General features: G+C 37.9%; 1 protein-coding gene across 1 annotated transcript in view; it reads right to left on the bottom strand.

The window, feature by feature from the left end:
* Positions 1-532: 532 nt before the first annotated feature.
* SYN3 (synapsin III) overlaps positions 533-22,457 on the bottom strand; it is a 195,062-nt gene continuing 173,137 nt past the window's right edge. Inside the window, exons 10-14 of the mRNA XM_026695435.2 lie at positions 16,813-16,915; positions 8,661-8,795; positions 3,532-3,604; positions 2,255-2,537; positions 533-1,152 (exon numbers count right to left, since the gene is read on the bottom strand). Of these exons, the coding sequence (XP_026551220.1) occupies positions 1,020-1,152; positions 2,255-2,537; positions 3,532-3,604; positions 8,661-8,795; positions 16,813-16,915 (727 nt within the window). The 3' untranslated portion in view covers positions 533-1,019. The remainder of the gene's footprint in view (positions 1,153-2,254; positions 2,538-3,531; positions 3,605-8,660; positions 8,796-16,812; positions 16,916-22,457) is intronic.

The raw sequence follows: 22,457 nt of genomic DNA, 5'->3' as shown, positions 1-22,457 counted from the left end.
CTATACAGTTTTATCACTTTTGTATGCATTTATGTAACCTTGCAAAATAAGAATTTCATAACTTGATTTCCCTAGAGAGGTAGTTCATTGTGAAATCCTAGTCCCAATGTGGATCAAAGATCTTTGCTTCAATCACCTTTTTCTGAACTGCATGATACACTGCTATAAAGATGAATTCTTACATGCTTGTATAGTTCAAGACCTGTATATTTGTTTCCATACACATGGTACTTCAATATAAAGGCTTATATCATTATAGTTTAAATTATTACTTTGGAATAGGACAATCTTAGGTGATTTGTGCTATTGTAACAGCAAGCAAAGGATTTTAATTCCAAATGATCTTTTTATACAATGCCACATCTGGGAATTAGAATGGATATCATCCTGGTTGTACACCAATCAAAGTAAAATGGTTCAACTGTGTCATACCCAAGAATTGCAATTATTTAGTCCAGGAAATTTGAATTGAGAAGGAATAATTCTGGATTTCAAGGGGATGTCATAGATAACACATTTTCTGAGGAGTAGTTTTATAATTGAATTTTTAAAAGAGTAAACTAGAATCTGACTTATAAAAGACATGAAGAATCATGCTAGTAGATAAAAATAGTTAAGATAAATGAACATTGAGTGAGATGATTATATGTTTCGCCTCATGTGCCTCTTTTCTGCACATCTGCCGTAAATGGCATAGCAAGTATTAAAGGCAGTTTATACACACTGCAGTATTTTATAGGCCTGATCGTGCATGAGATAACCTCTCTGTTTGGATGATGATGGACGTGTGTTTGCTTTCTGTAAGTTGAGGATAGCATTTAGATGCTAGTGGGATCCAGAGCAGCGGGAGGCTGATTTGATTGCTTTTTGATTTTTTCCACCTTTGCTGAATATAGGGATACATACAAGAAACTATAATGATCGATAACATTTAAAGACAAATTTGTATAGGGAACTATAAAATGAGTTACGGATTTGCAAGAAAAGAAGACCCAAATATCCAAAATTGGGTTGTGATGCTAATCAGAAAACAGGCTAGCAAATGACTTCCTCAGGTTGCGGATGGTTTCAGCCTTTGCCTCATCTTCATTTGTGATACCTCGCTGTAAAGATTCTGAGATGTTGAAGGTGTTTGTCAAGGATTGTGATTTGCTGAAAAGAAGAAGAAAAAGGAATAAAAATCTGGTAATTTCCTTTATAAAATTCAGAAGCTTTAGGAAGTAGTGGGTCACTACTGTTGTTGGACATTTATAGTGATGCTTAAAAGTTTATAAACCCCTTTGAGTTTTCAATATGCATAAATATGTCGTAAAATGTGATCTGTTCTCCACATAAAAAAATCTAAATAGAGCATTAAAGCTATGAATGAAAAACATACTTGTCTTTTCATTTATTGAAACAATGAATTAAGCTACATTTTTGGGTGGCAAAAGTATGTGAAATGTAGTTGCAATGTTATGCCTTATGCCAGCTTTGCAGTCTCTAGACCAGGCGACTCATCATTGATGGAACTATGAATTTCAGATTGTATCAGCAAATTGTATAGGCAAATAGGATATTTGTCTGAGGTAAAGCTTAAGATGAGCAGCAAATCAATGATCCAAAAGTTTTGAAATAGTTAAAGGCAAAGTCCTGGCCTTAATTCTATAGAAATGTTGTGGAAGTGGCCAATTCACTTAAAAAAAACAAACGATCAACATCCTTAAGTTGAAGCTGTTTTGTAATTAAGAGCGGGCTAGAATTCCTTCAGGCTAATGGTTCAGAAGTGATCAGTTATCAAAAATAATTAGTTACAGTTATTGCTGATCAAGGTGGGCATACCAATTACTAAAAGCAAAGGCTCACATGCTTTTGTATAGCTTTGGATCATTTTCCTAAAAAAAAAAAGAATTATGTTTGACTTATTTCTTTAATAGGCTTTTCTTTAGGGTTAAGGCTTCTGTGATGCTTCATGTCATATTTATGCAGTAATGACAATTCAAAAGGGTTCACAAACTTTTAACGCTACTGTATCATTGGGATTTATGTTAGGTTTGAATATAATTTTCAGGGTGGGCTGTGGTTAAGCTGGAAAATGTTTCTTCCTATGTAAGTCTATGCCAAAAAATAGATTTAATGTGGTCTTCCCTTTATGTTCAGTTGAGTCTCTTCTTGTGTATGCATTTGCTTGGTGTTCTATTTTGGAGACACTGATAATGGCTTGACTCTAAATTGCAAGAATTGTCCATTGTAAAAAAAAATAATTCCTACATACTTTAGATGAGGATGCTGCTTAGAAGGTTCACTGAATCCTTGGCCAGGAGCCCATCCTTGTGCTGGAGGCCGAGGTTGCTGGGCGGGAAATGTGCCTAATTTGGAAGGCTGACTTGGTGAGCTTCCTGCTGACGATCTAGTCTGCTGGGGAGATCCAGGTGATTTCTGCTGCTGGGCTGAGGTGGACTGAGGACTCAGTGGTTGCTGACCCTGTGGGGACAACCTTTGCTGAGGTGGAGGTCCTGGCTGTATGGGCTGTGATCCTTGAGGCTGCCATGGGCCACCTGGAGCAAAGGAATACAGACACTGTATGTAAAACAAGATTAGTTTTTATAAAAGGACTGATCTTCATTAATATTATGATTCTGAACTGATACAGGTTTGTTGGAAGATTGGACCCCCCCCCCCTTTCCTTGGATTATTAATCACTTATATAATCACTTCATCACATATAACTGATGGAGAGTTCTAAGAAATATGAAAACTTTCAAGGATTTTAAAATGTCTCTTGTTCTCATGAATATCTCTGCATTTTCCCCCTCATAGTCAACTTTGGAAAACTTTTATAAAGGAGATTGAACTCCCCTAGATAGCTAATTTTTTTAAGAATCAATAACTATGAACAGAGAAACTGCCAAAAGGTTAACTGGTGCTAATACCAAATGCACTAAATTTGAAAGGGTAAAAGAAGAGTGGGTCACTACTTTTCTTCTGGCAAACTAGTGTTTTCTGTCAAGTGGTGCCAACTCTTAAACAGCCATTTTGTAAATGGTAAGTCTTAGGAAAACCACTTCCTTTGAGAACTCCCATTACAGTCACTTGTCACACATACCCACTGGCACAGATGTTTATAGATCCTTGCCATAACTTAGCAAAAGATTAAGAAAATATTGTCTCAGTTTCCTAACTTTCCCCTAATAAAGCTGCATTTTAAATTCTGCTCTTTAATTTTTGAAATCTGTAACTTCAATCTGTGTGCGAGCTGCGCATCTGAAACAGAAATACATTTCAACATTTCTCAAGTTTTTGTTGGCATTGCTTCTGTTTCCTTATTAAGTTTGGATGTTAAGTCTAATATTTTTTCAGGATGGACTGTCCGAGAAGAAATATATATTCTTAATCTTTTCCCCTTCTCTGTAAATACAGCTTAACCCTGCCCTGTCGCCATATTTCCTTCAAAAAAATCAGCAGAAATCTTGACAGCCACATTTCATTACTCATACATTTACAAAGGAAAGTAATACCTCACTCTTAAAAATTACATGGTAGACATAGTACCTTGAGGTGGTGGTCGGGGTTGGGAAAGCTGTCCAAGATGTGGTCCTGACAATTGTGATTTCAATGATTGAGGCTTGAAATAAAGACAGTACAGTCAGAACATCACAAAGGGAATCAACAGAATCAACAGTTATGTATTGCCCGTAGCAATTTCAAATTAACTACTACTAAAACTCTTGTGTCTGTTTGATTTTTGTAACCTTAAACTGGGTAAGATAGTGCATCATAGGGCAACCATTTTCGAATTAACATATCTTAAATGGTCTAACTTAAAGAATGTGTCTAAAATTGCACTCGTGCGATTCGCGTGCACATGCGCACACAACACAGAGCGACAGAACCGGTGGTTATACTGGTCGGATCCCATCACTGAGTCTTTCTTAAAAGCTGATTAGGACAAACTTTGCAATCTTGAGACCTGTCTGGTAGTCTTTTTTTAGGGATCTGAACAACCTGCAGAGCCTCAGGATGGTAACATGCTACAGTGCCATAATGGCCTTTCAGGGAAATCCTACTGAAGCCTCTCTAAAGGAAAATGTCTCCTTTATAGTAATGTTAAGTTTTTAAATATATTGGAATTTTTTTTTTAGTTTAGAAACTTGCATATGGGTTTTGATCTGGGCCAACCCCACCACATGCTCCATTTTGGGGCCTTCTGGGCCTCAGGGGAGCCTCCTGGGGGAACAGTTTTTCTCCCAGAAGGCTTCCCTGAGGCCCAGGAAGGCAAAAAATGGAGTGCAGGAGGCACGGGGGCTGCGACCCCTCCCTCCGTTTTTTGCCTTCCTGGACCTCAGGGAAGCCTCCTGGGCGAAGCAGTAAGACAGAAAGGGGAATCCCAGCCCAGCTGATTGTAGGAACAGCTGATTGTCGGGAAGGGAAAAAATACCTTAAGGAATGACTGGGCAGGGAAGAACACAGTCAGCAATGTTGGGCAGGCGCACGATGTTGTGCATGCCCAATAAGGACTGACTGGGTAGGGAATGGAGGGTCGACCCAGCCAGAAGTTACTACCAGTTTCATGACCCATGCCAAATCCTTACCACGAACCAGCTGAATACTACCACTGCTCTGGATGATTTACAGATAAAACAGTAAAATGATATAAAAGCTACAGTATACTTAAAAACAGTTAAAAACAAGATTAAAGCAAAGTTAAAAGGAACAATTACAAAATGAAAAGACAGTCCGCTAATCTTCTCCAGGGTTGTATGACACTCTTAGACTCTCTGGTCAGGTCGGAGAACAATTTATACTGTGATTGAGTATGTTTCTAAAATAAGGACAACTCAGCTTTAACCTTCAACCACAACCCTACCTCAACCAATCCACCATCACCCAAGACTAGGCACGCACGCCCCTAACTACCTCAACTCCAACTACTGCTGGCCTTAAATGCAAGCTACTCAATGCAAGAAGCCTTGTAAATAAAATACCTGAATTTTTCCTCCTACTAAATATGGCTAAATTCGACATTATATTTGTCTGTGAAACATGGCTCAATGCATCTCTCCCCGACTCCATTACCACAGTAAGAGACTATCATGTTTACCGATCAGATCGTGAAATTCGTAGAGGAGGTGGTGTTGCTATCTTCTACAAAAAGTCCTTACATCTAAAAAATATCCAAGTTACCCAGGAGCTTGCTCTTCCTGAGACCATTATCTGTGAACTCTCCTTAAATATCACAATTCGATTCTTACTATGTTACAGAGCACCTGATTATGACATTGAACATGTAAACAAGCTAAATACACTACTAACATGGGCAGCATCCTGCCCATACCCTTTTATCTTTCTTGGTGATTTCAATCTGCCTCATATTGACTGGACCCTAAATGAATGTACAACTGAAACCATACATGCAACCTTTTACAATGCTGTTACAAATCTGGGACTGGAACAGCTAGTATCCAACAACACTAGACTAAACAACTGCCTCGATCTCATCTTCTGCAATAGTTTGAATTTAATTTACGGAATACAAACTAAAGAACCCTTTTCCAGCAGTGACCACAATATGATTGACTTTTGTCTCAACATACGTCCACACAAAAACCACCACAATGATGTGATCCCCAATTATAATTTCAAAAAAAGGCAACTATGATCTTATAAACAACGATCTCTCATCCCTTGATTGGCAATCTCTATTCAATGGATGCAATACTGTTGAAGACCATTACAACATATTTTTACTTGAAGTCAAAAGAGTCATCAAACTATATGTACCAACAACTACTCCCAAAACAAAACAAAAAAACAGATTGCCCATAACAATAAGGAAACTTCAATCCAAAAAGAGATCACTCTGGCGGAAAAACAAATCTGGTCACGTTGCCAATTTCAAAAGCCGATACAAAAATTTATGCCACCAAATAAAGACCGAATGCACCAATTATCATATTAAACAAGAGGAAAACCTTCTAAGCACCAATTCCACCAATGCTTTTTACAATTTTGTAAACAACAAACTAAAAGATTCAAGGTCCATCCCACCCTGATAGGACCTAATGGTAAAGACTGCAACGACGACACCATTAAAGCCAACATCTTTAACACATTTTTGGCTCAGTATTTGTAAACAGCAATGGATCATGCCCAGCATTTCCTAGCCGAACCACAGATAACTACAGTGATCTAATACATATCGATTTTACAGAAGACAATGTTGAAAAAGCACTACGCAATCTAAAACCATCCCTATCTATTGGACCGGATGGAATATGTGCCTATCTCTTAAAAAAGTTATCCACTGCCATAGCCGAACCTCTAAGCATAATCTTTGAAAAATCTTTCAGGACCAGTTCCTTGCCTAACCTATGGTCACAAGCCACAGTCATCCCCATCTTCAAAAGGGAGACCCCTGCCTAGTTGAAAATTACAGACCAATCTCCTTATGCTGCGTCACCTGTAAAGTCATGGAATCAATTATTAACCAATCCATCATCCTCCACTTAGAGACAAACAACCTACTCTCCAATAAACAATTTGGTTTCAGAAAAAAGCTATCCTGTAATCTGCAACTCTTACACTGCAAAAACATATGGACTACACAACTTGATCAGGGCAAAACAATAGATGCAATCTACATAGACTTCTGTAAAGCCTTTGATTCAGTGGTACATGACAAACTACTACTAAAAATAAAATCCTATGGTATCTCTGGACAACTGCATAACTGGATAAAAGCATTCCTGTCAAACAGACAACAAATGGTCAAAATTGGGAGTGTCCTATCAAATTCTGTACCTGTCAATAGTGGTGTCCCCCAAGGCAGTGTTCTAGGACCAACTCTCTTCATACTCTACATAAATGACCTCTGTGATCATATTAAGAGCAACTGCGTTCTTTTCGCTGATGATGTAAAGCTGTTCAATACCACAGACAATACTGCTACCCTTCAAGAAGATCTTGACTGTGTATCAGAATGGTCAAACAAATGGCAACTTCAAATCTCAACAAATAAATGCTCTGTCTTACATATTGGCAAAAAAATCCGAAAATAAAATACAAGCTGAATAGTCAAGATCTTGTTGATGATCCAAGCTCTGTAAAGGACCTTGGAATACTCACCTCTAATGATCTAAGTGCTAGTGCCCACTGCAACTACATAGCCAAAAAGGCATTAAGAGTTGTTAACCTAATCTTACGTAGCTTTTTCTCTGGTAATATCACACTACTAACTAGAGCATACAAAACATTTGCTAGACCAATACTCGAATACAGCTCATCAGTCTGGAACCCACATTACGTATCTGATATTAGCACAATTGAGAAAGTCCAGAAATATTTCACAAGAAGAGTTCTCCACTCCTCTACTTGTTGTAGAATACCTTATGCCACCAGACTTGAAATTCTAGAACTAGAAAACCTTGAATTACGCCGTCTTCGGTCTGATTTAAGCATGGTATATAAAATCATACATTACAATGTCCTACCTGTCAATGAATACTTCAGCTTCAACCATAACAACACAAGAACACACAACAGATACAAACTCAAGGTTAACCGCACCAAGCTTGACTGCAGAAAATACGACTTTAGCAACAGAGTGGTCAATGTCTGGAATACTCTACCCGACTCTGTAGTTTCTTCCCCAAACCCCAAAAACTTTAACCTTAGACTGTCTACTATTGACCTCACCCCTTTCCTAAGAGGTCTGTAGGGGGCGTGCATAAGCGCACCAACATGCCTACCATCCCTGTCCTATTGTTTCTTTTATTTTTCTTTTATTTTTCTTATATGTACTCATTTCATGTATTCATAATTATGTATACACTTTTACTTATCTCATAAACAATTGACAAATAAATAAAATAAAATAAAATAAATAAATAAGGACACTTACATCTGACTTGAGATTGAACACAATGCAACAATTAAACGTGTTTCTGAGTCAAGAACATTTACTATTCAACATTCAGTAGCTTTTAAATATATTTTTCTAGCCTTAATTCAGAAGCTGATTGGCTCAGTGGACTTTGAGAGCTTACATTATGTGAAAGGGATTGCTAATATGACTGCTGTCTTCAGAATTAACTACATTGAGGAATGGATTTCATACAAATATCTCTGCACATCTTCCATTTGATTTTTGATATCTGTCCAAAAAGATAAGTATGCCTTGTATCACCTGTTTATTCGGAGAAGATATGAAATTAATATTTCCAGCAATTTGCATTGCTGCTTTTTGAATAGTATTCCCATCTGCCTCTTTAAAGATAAACCTTGAATTTTTAAAGATAAACCTTGATGGACACAAAGGAAAATTACACACATAAATCTACAGTATTCTGCACTTGTTGAATGAATAGCACTGCATGTCGCTTACACAGTTGTCTATGCTGTTGTAAAAACAACTTTAAGGAATTTTCAAGTCCTTTTCCCCTCTGTCCAGCTTTATACTTCAGATTGCAGCCTCGGCTATTATGTTATACTGTTTAAAAAGTACAGAATTACACATCTTGTCTATAATGTACTTAAGGATTGTAGAAAAAAGAGCATAGTATTTTATTCAGAGTAAGACTTTTTTTTATTAAAGTATTGAGAAGGTCTATGTTTTTAGATGTCATTTGAAAACCAGGCACCTGGTTAGATTGATTTCTCTGAAAGATGCCTCCTGTTCTTACCCAAGGCCTCAGAGGAGAAGGAGAAGATCCCACAGTTGTTAAAGTCTGTGTCATCCTGGAGACCACCATATCAGCTATAAGCTGCCTATCTTCCTCCACTTGCTCTCCTATTAGAGGCATTGAGCTGTCCATCACCTGTTTAAACAAGGAAAACATTCTTTTCAATCTGGTTGCATTTGCTAGTGTAACAGAAAAGCTCAGACATTGCAAATACACATGTTCAAGAACATGATGGCTTTGCTTCTTGCTCTCTTGTGTATCAGTTTCCATACAATCCAGAAGCTTTTTAAAAATGTGACTCTGTTTCAATGACATCACTTATATTTTTAAAGTTAGAACACAATCAATTTTTCCTAACACAGGAAAGAATAAAAGCTCTTCATATTTCACAAGAATGGGATTGCAACTGATCTAACAATTGGATAAACAGCTGAAAGAAAATGTTAGGTTTTCCTTGACAAATTTTAACAGTTTCAGTCTTGGCTGAAAATCTTCCCTGTTCATTGCTCCTTTATATGTAATATGCTATGCCATGGTTCGCTTAATGATAGCTTACTTACTTGGATGGATTTATGCAGTTTGTGCAGTTTTTTAAAAGCAGCACTACATGTTGGCATCAGGTATGAAGCTGGCCAAGATAAAATGAAAGATGAATGAAAGATACTTTCATTTACTACATTTATGTGGCTGCCCATCTAATATAAATTACTCAAGGCAGACAACAAAATAAAAATAGTAAAAACACAACCAACAATTAAAAACATAAACAACTCTGCATAAAGTGGCATAAATAGCTGAGGACCATAACATTACATAATCAATGTAACCAAGGTCACTCATGCTGCAGGGCCCAGATTTGACAACAAAGGTAAGTTTGTAATGCTATGTAAATTTGCACGGTGGAAAAATTGAATTACCATATAAGATGAGCAAGAATGACATGGAATGCTTCACAAATCAATATACGTTAACCAAGTGCATGTTTCTTCTCTCTAGTTAAATTTTTATATATAGTTTTAAATTTCATGTAAAAATATTTCTCCTGAAATTATATCTATATGCTTATTTTGACCACAAGATGGTGCTCTTATATCTCCCAAGTCTTTGTAGTTCTACTCAATAAAATAGCTATTGGGATGTTCTCCATCAGTGCTAATAGTCAAATTACTCTCTTTTTGACTCCATATGTAGTCAGAGGATCTTCCATGAAAAAGAAAACACCATGAGGCTTAGAAATTGCAAACGTTTTTAAAACTACAAAAATCGTGTTCGCCTCCTCCTGATATCTTACATTGTGACCAAAGATGTACCAAAACGTTGAAAGGAAAGGACACAAGTTCATGACTTGGAAAGCAACCCTGCCAATCATGGAAGTCTGCAATAATGTAAAAATGATGAAATATGGCACCACAACACAAATTCTGTCTTTTCTACTTGTATCCCAATGTGGCACATACATATGTATATTGTGTCGTTTGTGTCCCAACAATGTAACCCACATTTTGTCGTATGCCACCTTCTCCACCTGTGGGTATCATGTTTCAAATTCTAAAGTAGTAGATAACCAAAGCTGCAGGAAACTGGTTAAACTATTATTTTTATATATCAGTTACAAAAGATGGGGTGGACCTTATAGCAATAGCACTTAGACTTATATACCACTTCTCAGCGCTTTACAGACCTCTCCAAGCAGTTTTACAGAGTCAGCATATTGCCCCCAACAATCTGGCTCCTCATGTTACCCACCTTGTAAAGCAGTGGCCCCCAACCTTTTTTGTGCCACGGCCAGGTACCGGCATCACAAAATGATCCGCTGCCCGGTACCGGCATCAGCACGCATGACAAGGCAAGGCGAGCCGAGCGATCGGCCAGCCAGCCGTCCCCCGCTTCTCCCTGCCACCTTCAACTCCTCCTTTGTACCTTTGTCGGTGGGCTTCGCTTCAGGATGGCTTCAGGACGGTCACTCGGCTCGCCTTGCCTTGGGTGCTGAAAGAATCCTCGCACCTTAGTTTCATTCGAAGCCCCCCCCCTTCGATGAAACTAAGGCGTGAGGATTCCTTCAGGACCCAAATGCCGCTTTCCAACCGGAAAAGCTCACCTGGAAGCACTTTCTCGTCAAACAAGATGGCGGCGCCCAGCAAACCGGCGCCCCAGTAGGAAATGTTCCACGGATCGGTACCGGTCCACGGCCCAGTGGTTGGGGACCCTTGTTGTAAAGGATGGAAGGCTGAGTCAACCTCAAGCTGCTCAGGATCGAACTCCTGGAGTGAGCAGTAAGTTAGCCCTGCAGTACTGCATTCTAACCACTGCACCAACACGGCTCTTATAAAATCAAGATTGAGGAAATTAGCTCATAATTTCTAGAAAACTGTCTTCTAGGAGGCCCAGGTGAGGAATGCTGTGACCATGCGAAGTTCATCAGTTTTTCTACCTATCTGAAATAATAGTTTATTTTTATTTATACCTTCAAGTCAGTGTTGATTCTTGATGACTGCTATTCCCTGCATTTTCTTAGCAAAGTTTTTCGAAAATGGTTTACCCATGCCTTTTTCCTAGAGCTGAAACTGGCTGTCTTCAGGTTACCCAACTGGCTTTAGTGCTCAAGGCGGGAATAGGACTCACAGTGTCCTGGTTCCTGATGCCTTAATTATTACAAACTGGCTGTTAGTTGTATATTGCTTTCCATTAAAAATCTAAAAGGCAATTGCAGTTCAAATTCAACAGTAGAAAGATAATACAGCATAGAAATAGGAAGTAAAATAAAATCAAAACAAGTAGAAGCAGCAATAGAAACTTAAAAATGACAAGTTTTACCACATCATTAAAGTATATTGGAAAATAAAATTTTCTGCATTAAACAAGAAGCAATTATTTAAAATTAATTTATAGTCTAAAGAGTTGACACAAAGTGACCTTCTAAAACTGAGATAAACACAAAAAACTCAGTGCAAAACTGATTTCCTTGTTTCTGGGAATAAGACATTCATGTAGCAGCTGAGAAAAAACAGGTTGACCCAGCTATGCAGTTCTGATCTTTACCCAGTACAAGGTTTGTGGCTGTCTGTATCACACTTGTTTTTCTCCTGATAAAAGTATCTCAGAGAAAGGAGGGATATGGTCAAAGAGAGGAATTTACATGGAAAGCCCCTTTTCTTCTACTACTTCCCTAATTCCATGAAATCTGTAGGCTAAACTACTTCCCTAATTCCATGAAATCTGTAGGCTGTTTCCATGAGTTTCATGAGTCAGGAAATTTGGATTATCACGAAAACTAATTAAAAACATGATGTGAGCATGTCCAGTAGCATAAGGTTAACTAGACATTTATATCAAGCAGTAGGGCTAAATACAAAGAACAATGAAAGGATTATATTTTGAAGTGGATAAACTGACAACTGATTTTAAAAAATGTCTCTTCATCTGCTCTCTATATAAGCAGCTAATCTAAAGATGAACATTTTCTCAATCTAGTTATCTGCTAAGGAAATCTGATTGGGTTTAACTCATCTTCAGAAAGATGCTAAAACATGGCTGTTCCAGAAATTTCCATATACCGGCTCTAACAAATGAACAACTTTTGGATATTAACACCTGCACTTTGCCTGCTATCTGTTTGGCAGTATACTTCCCTAATGGTACATTATTTTTAATGAGTATTCCCATAGGGTTATATAGTTTGGCTTTTAGGTTTGTGAGCCACCTAAAGATGCACAACTATGACAGTATATAACTAATATGAAATAAATATCCGTACATGAATGCTTTCAAAATAATGTCAACTCAAACTACAGTATGCACAATTTCAGAAGGAGATAATTGTATAATTCAAAAAGATTTGTTATTTATTTGATTGATCTTCTGATTTATATCTTATTTTCCTTGTTATTTAAAAGATTCTTTTAAAAAGCCTCAGCTGCTTTTGGAAACATGTCAATAGGAATATTCATTCTATAGGTTTCATTCTACAGCATGTGCTGCAATTCTACAGTCATCCTTTAGAATTTGCTGCAATTCTTTTTTTTTTTTTATTAAATTCATGTTTTGGATCTGGGTTGTGATTCTTTCTCATCTTCTTAGGTAATTCTCACTGCAATGCTTAAAAAGGGTGGGCTTAGTAAGTAGTTGTGATCCTATATATATTCATAGGAAATTCAGATACTGGAAGCACAGGTGAATTAATTCTATGGGCTTTTTTCTCTTTTCATTTAAGATAAATGGGCAGAGTTAAAAGCAATTATTTCCCAGCTATCCCTATCCCCATTACTAAGAGTCCATTAGTGGCACAGTGGTTAAAATGTAATATTGCACGCCAGGGGTGGGATTCAATTATTTTAACAACCGGTTCTATGGGCGTGGCTTAGGTGGTGGGTGTAGCTTTGTGGACATGTGACTGGGTGGACATGGCTTGGGGGTCATGTTATTGGCTGGGTGTGGCCAACTCAATATCACTCACATCGAGGCATGCATCTCCTTGTCTGGCCTCTTATGACTGTGGGGATGCTGCAACAGTCGTGTGAAAAATGGTCATAAGTCACTTTTTTCAGTGCCATTGTAACTTTGAATGGTCACTCTACATGAGCAAAGTACCAGCAAAGGAGGGGAATAAAACTCCACAGACATTCCTGAGACAGGAAGTCTAGTCCTGCCAAGAATGTAATAAGGGTTAAAGGAGAGGCAGTTTCTGTAAGCAACACCAGAATGTTTCCTTCCTGCCTTCCTTACAGGATTAGGCCAATAATTTCTTCTAACAATCGGTTCTCTGAACTGCTTAGAATGTTAACAACTGGTTCTAGCGAATAGGTGCAAACTGGTAGAATCTGTTGCAGGCTAATTCTGTTGACTGCCAGCAGTTTGATCCTGATCAGCTCAAGGTTGTCTCAGCCTTCTATCCTTCCAAGGTCAGTTAAATGGGGAACCAGATTGTGGGGGAAATATGCTGCCTCTGTAAATCACTTAGAGAGGGCTGTAAAGCATTATGAAGTGGTATATGAGTCTAAGTACTGTTGCTATTGCTTTTGATTTGGCCCATCCAGTGATCATTATCCAGATTTGGGTTGTCTTAATTTCCTTACTATCTGCTTGTATGGTTGGCTAGGCACTGGCCTTTCCAATAGTATGTTTTAGGAGTAGATAGTTATTGCATTTCTGCAGAGAACCCCAAGGTAGGATCCTGAGACATATCTATATGTGCACAATTTAGGAGCAGGGACAAACTAGATGGAAAATTATGCATGGGAGTAAATCTCCATCCTTATGTGGTCTAGATGGAGAAATGAAAATAGTGCTTTATATTAAAGGTTGGGATTATTCAACTGGGAAAAGAATGAGTGATTTAACTTCTCTTGGTTTTCTATTTTTACTGGAAAGATTTCACAATATCACAAATGAAATCACTATTAACAGAAATATTGATCAACTTTTAAAGAACAGCCCTCCTTTCTTGGCTTTCCCTTCATTTCTTTAATATATGTTCTCTCCTTAGAGATAGGGGATGGAATAACCACAGTGTATGGTTTGGGAGGAAGTTATCTTCAGTGGCTGCAATGATGATGGTAAATAGACAACCTGTATCGTACATGAAGGTAGGGCCAGAAATGAAATGATTTTCAGACAGAGGATTCCTATGTCCAGCAATTAAAAAAAAATCATATACCTATTCTACCTTTTTCTTCTAAATCACTACCTGTTTTCATAAGAAAATAGCTGAAACAGCCATGGAAAAAGATGGGAGAATCAGAAATGCAGAATATCGTTTAGATATCTTGTAAAATTCTAGAATGAAACAGAGCAGCTGTACAATAAAAGCCTAATATCCTGTGCTGCTTTCAACTTTCCTAGATTGTGCTTTTAAATGCTTCGTAGCAACAGTACTCCTAGGATTTCTAAAGTATAACATGGGATTAATCAGAAAAAAGGTCATTTTGTCCTGAAGCCACCTTATTCTGTATATATTCCACTTCCATATGAAGGTTCTGGTGAATACAATTTTGTGTTAACTATTAAAAGCGACCCACACGACAGTTGCTCTTGCTTGATTTACAGCAACAGAAGAAACAGAAAAAGCAGAGATATTCCACCCCCCACTTTCCTGGCAGCACACTTGTGTCACATAACCCTTGACCTGTCACTGATTCCTGAAGGACATTTATGCGGCAGAAGAATGTGCTGGTCCTGGAGAGCTCATGTGGTTCTCATCAGCTTCCCAAGGCTCAGTGGGTGGGAATGCTCTCCCACATGCATCTTTTGGGATATGTCAGTGGCCCTGAATGTTGCAGTAGGCTGGCTTTATCCACCTCCCTGTGTTGGTGGAGTTTACAGCAGGGCAGACACTGAGTCTCCATTCCAGCATCCTCATATGGTAACCAAGGACACTTGCTCATTTTTTTCTCCAGTTGCCCTGATTATCTTCTCTCCCCCACTATGAGCAGGTCTTGAATTTCAGCTTTGATGATTTTCAAATATCTATCCCTCTCCACGGTCTGACTCTCTCCACTCTGACAAATAAGTTTCTCTCAGCATGGCAAGATTTACTTCAAAAAACTTCAATTTCTTCTTTAGACCTAGAGTGTCACTGATAAAGAGGGACAGAAGAATTTATTATTCACGCCACCCACAGGGGAATTTCCTTATTTTGTTTTAGCTGGAATCTCAAAAAAAAAAAAAAAAGAAAGAAAGAAAAAAAGAAAAAAAAGCTGCAGCTCTGATTCAAGGCTTCGTTTTGGGGTTTGGCCAAACAGAGAAGAACTGCAGGATTACATATTAGAAACTCCTGAAGAAATATTATAATCAGCATCTGAAGAAAGCTAACCCAATTGGATAAGCTGGTGCCTTCCAGGTGTTTGGAGTTCAACTACCAGTTTCAATTATCCTGATGGATGGTGAGGGATTGTGGGAATTATAGCAAACATCTGGAGAACACCATGCACCTGCTAATTTTTGTTTAATTGTTAAAAGACACAGGAACAGAACCCTTTTTTCTCGTCTGATGGCTGCCAACAAGGTCATTGGTTCTCTTATCTTTAAACTCCGCCAGCCTTTGATTAGCATTGTTCCATTTCTCTCTTCTTTAAACTTTTTCTTTTCTTATATCACTGCTTTGATGTGCATAATCTACTCTTTCCTTCCTCTGAGTTGGCTAGCTTCCCAAGTCTAATGAAAACAGCACAAAGTTCAGTCTACACATCCCATTGTGGTGCAGTCTATAAAAGCTGGGCAATGAAAAGAGACAGGAGCCCTCTCTATTACAGGGCATTCAACTTTGTTCTGCCTCTTTCTCTCTCTCCTTTAGATCATGTACTTACCATCTACACCAATGAAGCAAGTGGAAAAGGAAGTTGAGTGGAATTAGCATCTTGAACATTGTTATTGAATTGCTAGGTTTATTTTTTTTTTTCAAGTTAATATGAGGTTTTGTTTCCCTGCCCTTTATTATTTCCATTCATAGCATCCACCTTGTTTCAAAGGGCATTCTAGGAGGAAAAACCCTATTCCTTGTAATTTAAAGATACAGAAGGTGCTTGAAAGGGGCTGGCAGACTGGAATGGAAAGGTGCTTCCTAATTATTTTGACATAGATGTATAAACCAGAGAATAGCTTTTACCCTAATATTCTGAAGCCAAGTGCTTTGTCTTCTATGAAATCAGTTAAATGAATCAGTTACAAGATGGAATAGGTGAAAAAGATATGTAGGCAAAGTGCTGAAATAACTGCATGTGTTGCCATGGTTTTTTATTAATTTCGTATGGCATACATTTGTCAGGGAGCTCTACAATGCTATGTTACAGAGTATCCCGACAGCTCAATTGCTAGTTTGTTCAGTTTTGCATTTGCACGCTTATCCATGATGAACTTATCCATGATGAACTTACAAGTAAACTAACTTGTACCATCTGCCTAGTAGCATTCGGGTTGGTGACTTCTTCCAGGACCTCTTCCACCAATCTTATCTCGCATCCGACCAGGTCCAGCATTGGTCCCCATTCTCTTCACACAACTAGCTTTTCCCACTGGAGTGGTGCCCATTTACCTACTCACAATAATGGTTTAGAACTGCTGGGTGGGCAGGACAGGAGCTAGAGGCAAGTGATGGGTTGCCTTGCTGAAGCTCTTTGTTTAAATGGTACTTACATTCTATTCATTCAGCTCTCCTCACCTCAATGATATAATCTTTGCCATCCTTGCTGTGAACAGCTTTGACTGCACAGATGTCAAGGCCGCCAAACATCTCTGCAACAGAATCTGCCCAGAGTCGGTATCTGCCAAAACCAGATGGGATTATTATTTGTTTAAAATATGATTTGAAAAAAAGTCAAACAAACGTCTTATTCAGGGACGGAAATATTGTTAACTTTCCACAAAATGGTTAGCTTTGTTTTACAGTGGTTTTATGCTAATAAACCAAATGTTTTCTTAAATTAAAATATTTCTGATTATATCCACATTTTCAATGCAAATATTAATATATTGTATAGCTTCTACATTTTACATTTAGTTGTCAACCGTTCTAGAAGAAGCATGCGATAGCTCCAGGTTATCATTTGGTAGAATAGCATTGAAAGTATTCAAAGTATTCAAAAGGTATTAAATGCACTATGAATTTATACCTGCAAACATTAAAAAAATCTGTGTAATGGCTTTTTCTGTGACACTCAATGGAAGTAAACATTGGACTTTGCAAGATAGAGTGTTGACATTTTTTTAATTTTGATGCTAGAGAAAATTCAACATCAAAACTGAAGAATATCATGTATAGCCAAGGAAAAAAATATGGATCTTAACAAAAAACTATCATACAAATGTCCACAAATACCATATTTTGGACCCATTGTGCAAAGACTTAGCTCTATTGAGAAGTTTATAAAGTTGAGAAAATGGAAAGAAAGCCAAAAACTTAATTGCTGTGGTGATAGGTGAATTATTGGTAGACTTCAAGAACCAGGTTGAGAAGCAGTCACTCTGAAGATTATGTATGTGGTGACTAAGAATTAACACCAATTTGATAACACATAATTAAATAGAATAATCATGTCCTCAGGATCTTGGTGGGAAAAGAAAGAGAATTATAAGAATTAAGAGCTGTAGTGAAGCAGTGATTAGAATGCAGTACTGCAGGCTACTTCTGCTGACTGCTGGCTGCAAGCAATTCAGCAGTTTGATTCTTAACAGCTTAAGGTTGACTCAGCCTTCCATCCTTCCGAGGTGGGTAAAATGAGGACCAAACTGTTGGGAGCAATATGATGATTCTATAAACCACTTAGAGAAGGCTGTAAAACACTGTGAAGTGGTATATAAGGCTAAGTGCTACATTTCTTGAGAAAGCTGGACAAAGAATGGCTCCTGTCCTTAGTTCAGTACTGAGTATTTTGACTAGATTGTGTACTATTTTGTTTCTTAATAGATGTGTTCATTCTTACTACTATATCAAGCAATACCAAATGTTCAATGAGCTGCTTTCTCTAATAAAGGAAAAAGTTCTCAGTGCTGGAATGCCTATTCTTCCTATTTTTTGTTTTTGTTTGGAAAAAGCAACAGTATGACTAGCCCATGCAGTTCTTTCCCTACATAATCCTTTTAAAACAGCATCCCAAAAGAATAGAGGCATGGTAGGCAGAAAATGAGCTCCTACTAAATACCCCTTCTGCTTTAGATGATAAGAAAGAAGAAAATCCTCATGGTCTCACAACACTTGTTTAAATAAAACAAGCAAAAGGAATTTTTAATTGCATGTTTCTATTCTCTTGAACATGAAGCAAATGTCAAAAATTCCAAAAATTTGCGGAGAAGATTACAACCCAGGCTGGATAAAGAACGTGGAATGTAATTCCTCATGTTTCCAGACCATATGACAAAAGGGACTTTCCTTTCTTTTGTAGACAATTGCAGCAAGGATCGGGGCTTCAGATATCTGAAGATGATCCATCACCATAGGAATCTTCCTGACTATTATGTTCTTTCATGGACATAAAGTTTAAACCAGCCCCATATTTTGACATGCCCTCAGTGGGAATAACTCCTCATTTCCACCCTTTGGTGCTTGTTCTCCTTATGTCAATCACTGCTCAAAGTGAAAAGGATCATAGAAGCAAGTGGCTTTAATTCCTTGTTGCCCACATTGGACAACTAGATGACAGTGATTAAAAGAACAGCAGTAACACTTGGGTGTTGTTGGTTGTGGAACTCTGTCTTCCTAGCCCCTAAAATCTTCTTTGTTGATTGTAACTCTAGGTAAAATGCTTTTGCTTTGCTGGGTGATAGCACCTAGGCAACCTTAGCTTAATTAATGCTAATTCATTCTAATTCTAATTAGACTTAATTAGAATTGGGTGAGAGTCTACAATTCCTCAATTGTAAGCAAGACTGAAAATAATAATGAAAAAAAGATCCAGAATACCCTGGAAAACTACTTCTGTATCGTTTCCAAGGAAAGCACATGGACATGTCTGTCAAAGCAGGGTCAAAGATGATCTCCATTTCACTTGATTTCAGTGCAATTTAATTACTATGCTACTGCCAACTGTTTTATTCCTTTGGCTTCTTTATTTTACATTTTATTGCAGTTTGTTATGTTGAGTTTAGCTTTTATATCTAAGTTGTCAGTCACTTATAGAAGTGACATGAATGATGTATTGCTTTTGAAAGCTGCATATGAGCTTTCTCTAGTCATGTCAACATATCTAGTACATGGAAGACCTATAAAACAAAAAAAAGGTATTCTGTATTTCATCCTTTCTGTATTTAGGGGTATTTCCTTACGTTTTATCTTTTAAGAGAATTTAAGAGGGGTTCTTTATAGTCTGCAGCTTTCCTGAATCTAAGCCGAATAGATGTAAACCAGGATAAGATTTTGTAGTCTTGGGTATTTTTATTATTTATTTATTTGTAAAATTTATTGACTGCCATCTCACCTCAAGGTAACTCCCGGTGGCTTACAGTCTTAAAAAATAAAAACTATACAAAGCTAAAAGACATAAATAAAGTACAATGAAGAGCCAAATATTGCACCCCAATTAAAAGATGGAATGGAAGGGAAGTGGGATCTGTTGTTAATTGATCAACCACCTCCACTGTGATGCTTCTTCATTGGAGCCCCAAGCTAACAGGCAGAACCAGGTCTTTAGGCTCTTATGGAAGGTCAAGGTGATTGGACCTCACTCTGGGAGTGGGGCCAAGATGTTCTGAAGGGCAGGTGCAATGGCAGATGACACTCTTCTCCTGGACCTTGCCAGCTGGAATACTTAGGCTGATATGGACCATAACAGGCCTCCTCAGCCAGCATGAGTAAAAGGTAGAGTTAGAGTTTTCCATATCTCTGTATAAGTAATAGCTAAATACTCTGCTAAATACTTGCTAAATACTCTCTCTGTAGTTTATAGTCAATTAAAGTAAGGGCAGGTGCAATGGCAGATGACACTCTTCTCCTGGACCTTGCCAGCTGGAATACTTAGGCTGATAGGGACCATAACAGGCCTCCTCAGCCAGCATGAGTAAAAGGTAGAGTTAGAGTTTTCCATATCTCTGTATAAGTAATAGCTAAATACTCTGCTAAATACTTGCTAAATACTCTCTCTGTAGTTTATAGTCAATTAAAGTAAAAAAAAAGTCCTATTAGGGCCAGCCCTACCTATTAAGCCTAATGAAATAGACAACTTAGATAGCTTACCTTGTGAATCATTAAAAGGGAGCAAAGAGTTATTTGATCCTAAAAATGAAAAAAATCTGATAGCAAAATCTGATAGCATGAGTGAGTTTGCAGCTTTAAACAAAGCTGCATACTCACTCATGCTGACCAAACAATGGATAGGAGAATATTTCATGTCCTTTTATTTCTTCCTTGAACTTTCTTTTCTTTCATCCATTACATTAGGAGAAGAATTAGTTATATTAACTCTAGATACAAGTTATAAAAACTTTGGGTGTGGTTTTTCCCCTTCATTCTGAGGGCTTTTCAGAAGTCTGAAAAGACTTGCGATACTGCAGACAGTTTCTGTTCTGAAATACCTTGGGAATGCCCTCATATGGTGGAAATCTGTTGTCTAATGGAGAAATGGCTCATACTGATTTCTGACTGACATCATCCTAACAGTGTTGCCATTGTAGTCACCACTGTACTTCTCGAGCGAGGTGACAAAGTATTAGGGCAAGGCAGAAACAATGGGGACAAATATCTTTTTTGAAGAGAAACTCTAAAATTAGAATAAATTATCATTGGTGAGCTAATTCTTTCCCACGCTGGTTTGTGTGAGGAGAAGGGTACTAGGAATGTGCTGTTGACATTGCGGATTAACCCCATGAATCAAACATGCTAATTCACAAGGAACATGCCCATGCTAATTCACAAGGAACTTCATGGAAATCTAGGCCTGGAGGAAGGGCACAAATTGACTCCTCATGGAAGAATGAACAAGAAGATGCTGGAAAGACAGCATACTACTTAAGTTTAGATAGGAAATAATTCAACAATCTAAAACAAGATTCGAATGCAATAGTAGTTGGGTATAATAAGCCCATCCTGAATACTTCAGAGCAACCTGAAAGAAACTCTCATGGGCATGTGATCATTCAAGAAGTGCTGAATAGGAGTCTGTTCAAATACTTTAAAAAACAAAAACAAAAGAGATGTTCAAATTGCTTCATAATCTATTCCACCTCAAAATTTGGGGGAGGTGGGGAACAAGAAGTAACTGAATTCATTCAGTTGAAAAGAAAAAGATTCCAGCACCTCTCCACCAGTAATCAGCACCCAGATCAGCATAGATTAAGTACAAGGTTAACTTCAGACCAACAATCAAGTAAGCAGTACCCCAATCAAGAAACTATCAAAGAACCATCCATAAACAGCCCAACCAAAGAATCTCTAAGACTTCCTCCACCCACACAGACAGGCAAGACATCAAAAAATAAACTGACAGCAAACAGCACTCCTTACTAGCACTGATGATGTTATCTAGTTAGGGTAAGGAAACATTTACAGGAAAACAAGCAAGCTCAGAGAGCACCAAGGACCTCTCATTTCAACCCTGAGCTACAACTATTCTCCTTTAATAAATTCATTCTGGCTAGCATCAGTCCTGCCTAGGATCTGTAGGAAGCAAAACATTCACATTGATTGATGTCAGGATTCTTCATAGGATTTATTTAAAATTCAGCTACACAGCTAACATGACATCATAAGGGGTCAATAGTAGGCTGATCAATTACTTGGGCCTCTGTTTTGCATTCATATTATAATATGTGGGCTACCAAGATTTAGCTGAACACAGTGAGATTCATGTGTCTCACATATTTTATAAAGGGGTACTTAAAAGTATAATATTAATACGACACATTTCAAAAACTATAAAACACGTTCAAGTTAATTATGATTATACATCATATTTTACAGACTTGCATTTGAATGTGTACAGAAGACATTGCCTTATGTTGGCTTATTGAATTCAGTGTTATATACACTGTTAGGCAAGTACACACACAGAGGTCTTCTAAACTTATTTTAAGACAGTCCAATTTAGCCTAGGACCTTCTGTGTGCAAATAGGTGCTCTATTATTTTGCCATAATGTGTAATAAAATACACAACGGCAATGTAGTAAACACATATAATAACCTGATTGTAGGCTGAATAGTTCTGTGCAGAAAATGTTGGTATAGGAAACCTGCCTTGACTGGAAATGGAAAAGCTCAGGCATATTCTCTTTTCAGCCTGCCTCCCACTCTGCCTTCTTGGCATGACAACCTAGGATGAATAGGAGATATCACCCCACTGTGCTCTCTCGCTCCAGAGAAAGAAAGCAACACTAGA

This window comes from Pseudonaja textilis, chromosome 5 (assembly GCF_049901715.1).
Source record: "Pseudonaja textilis isolate UNSWEBS1 chromosome 5, rPseTex1.2, whole genome shotgun sequence".
Classification (NCBI taxonomy): Eukaryota; Metazoa; Chordata; class Lepidosauria; order Squamata; family Elapidae; genus Pseudonaja; species Pseudonaja textilis.
The sequence above is the reverse complement of the archived record's forward strand: the minus strand, read 5'-3'. Positions and strand labels throughout refer to the sequence as shown.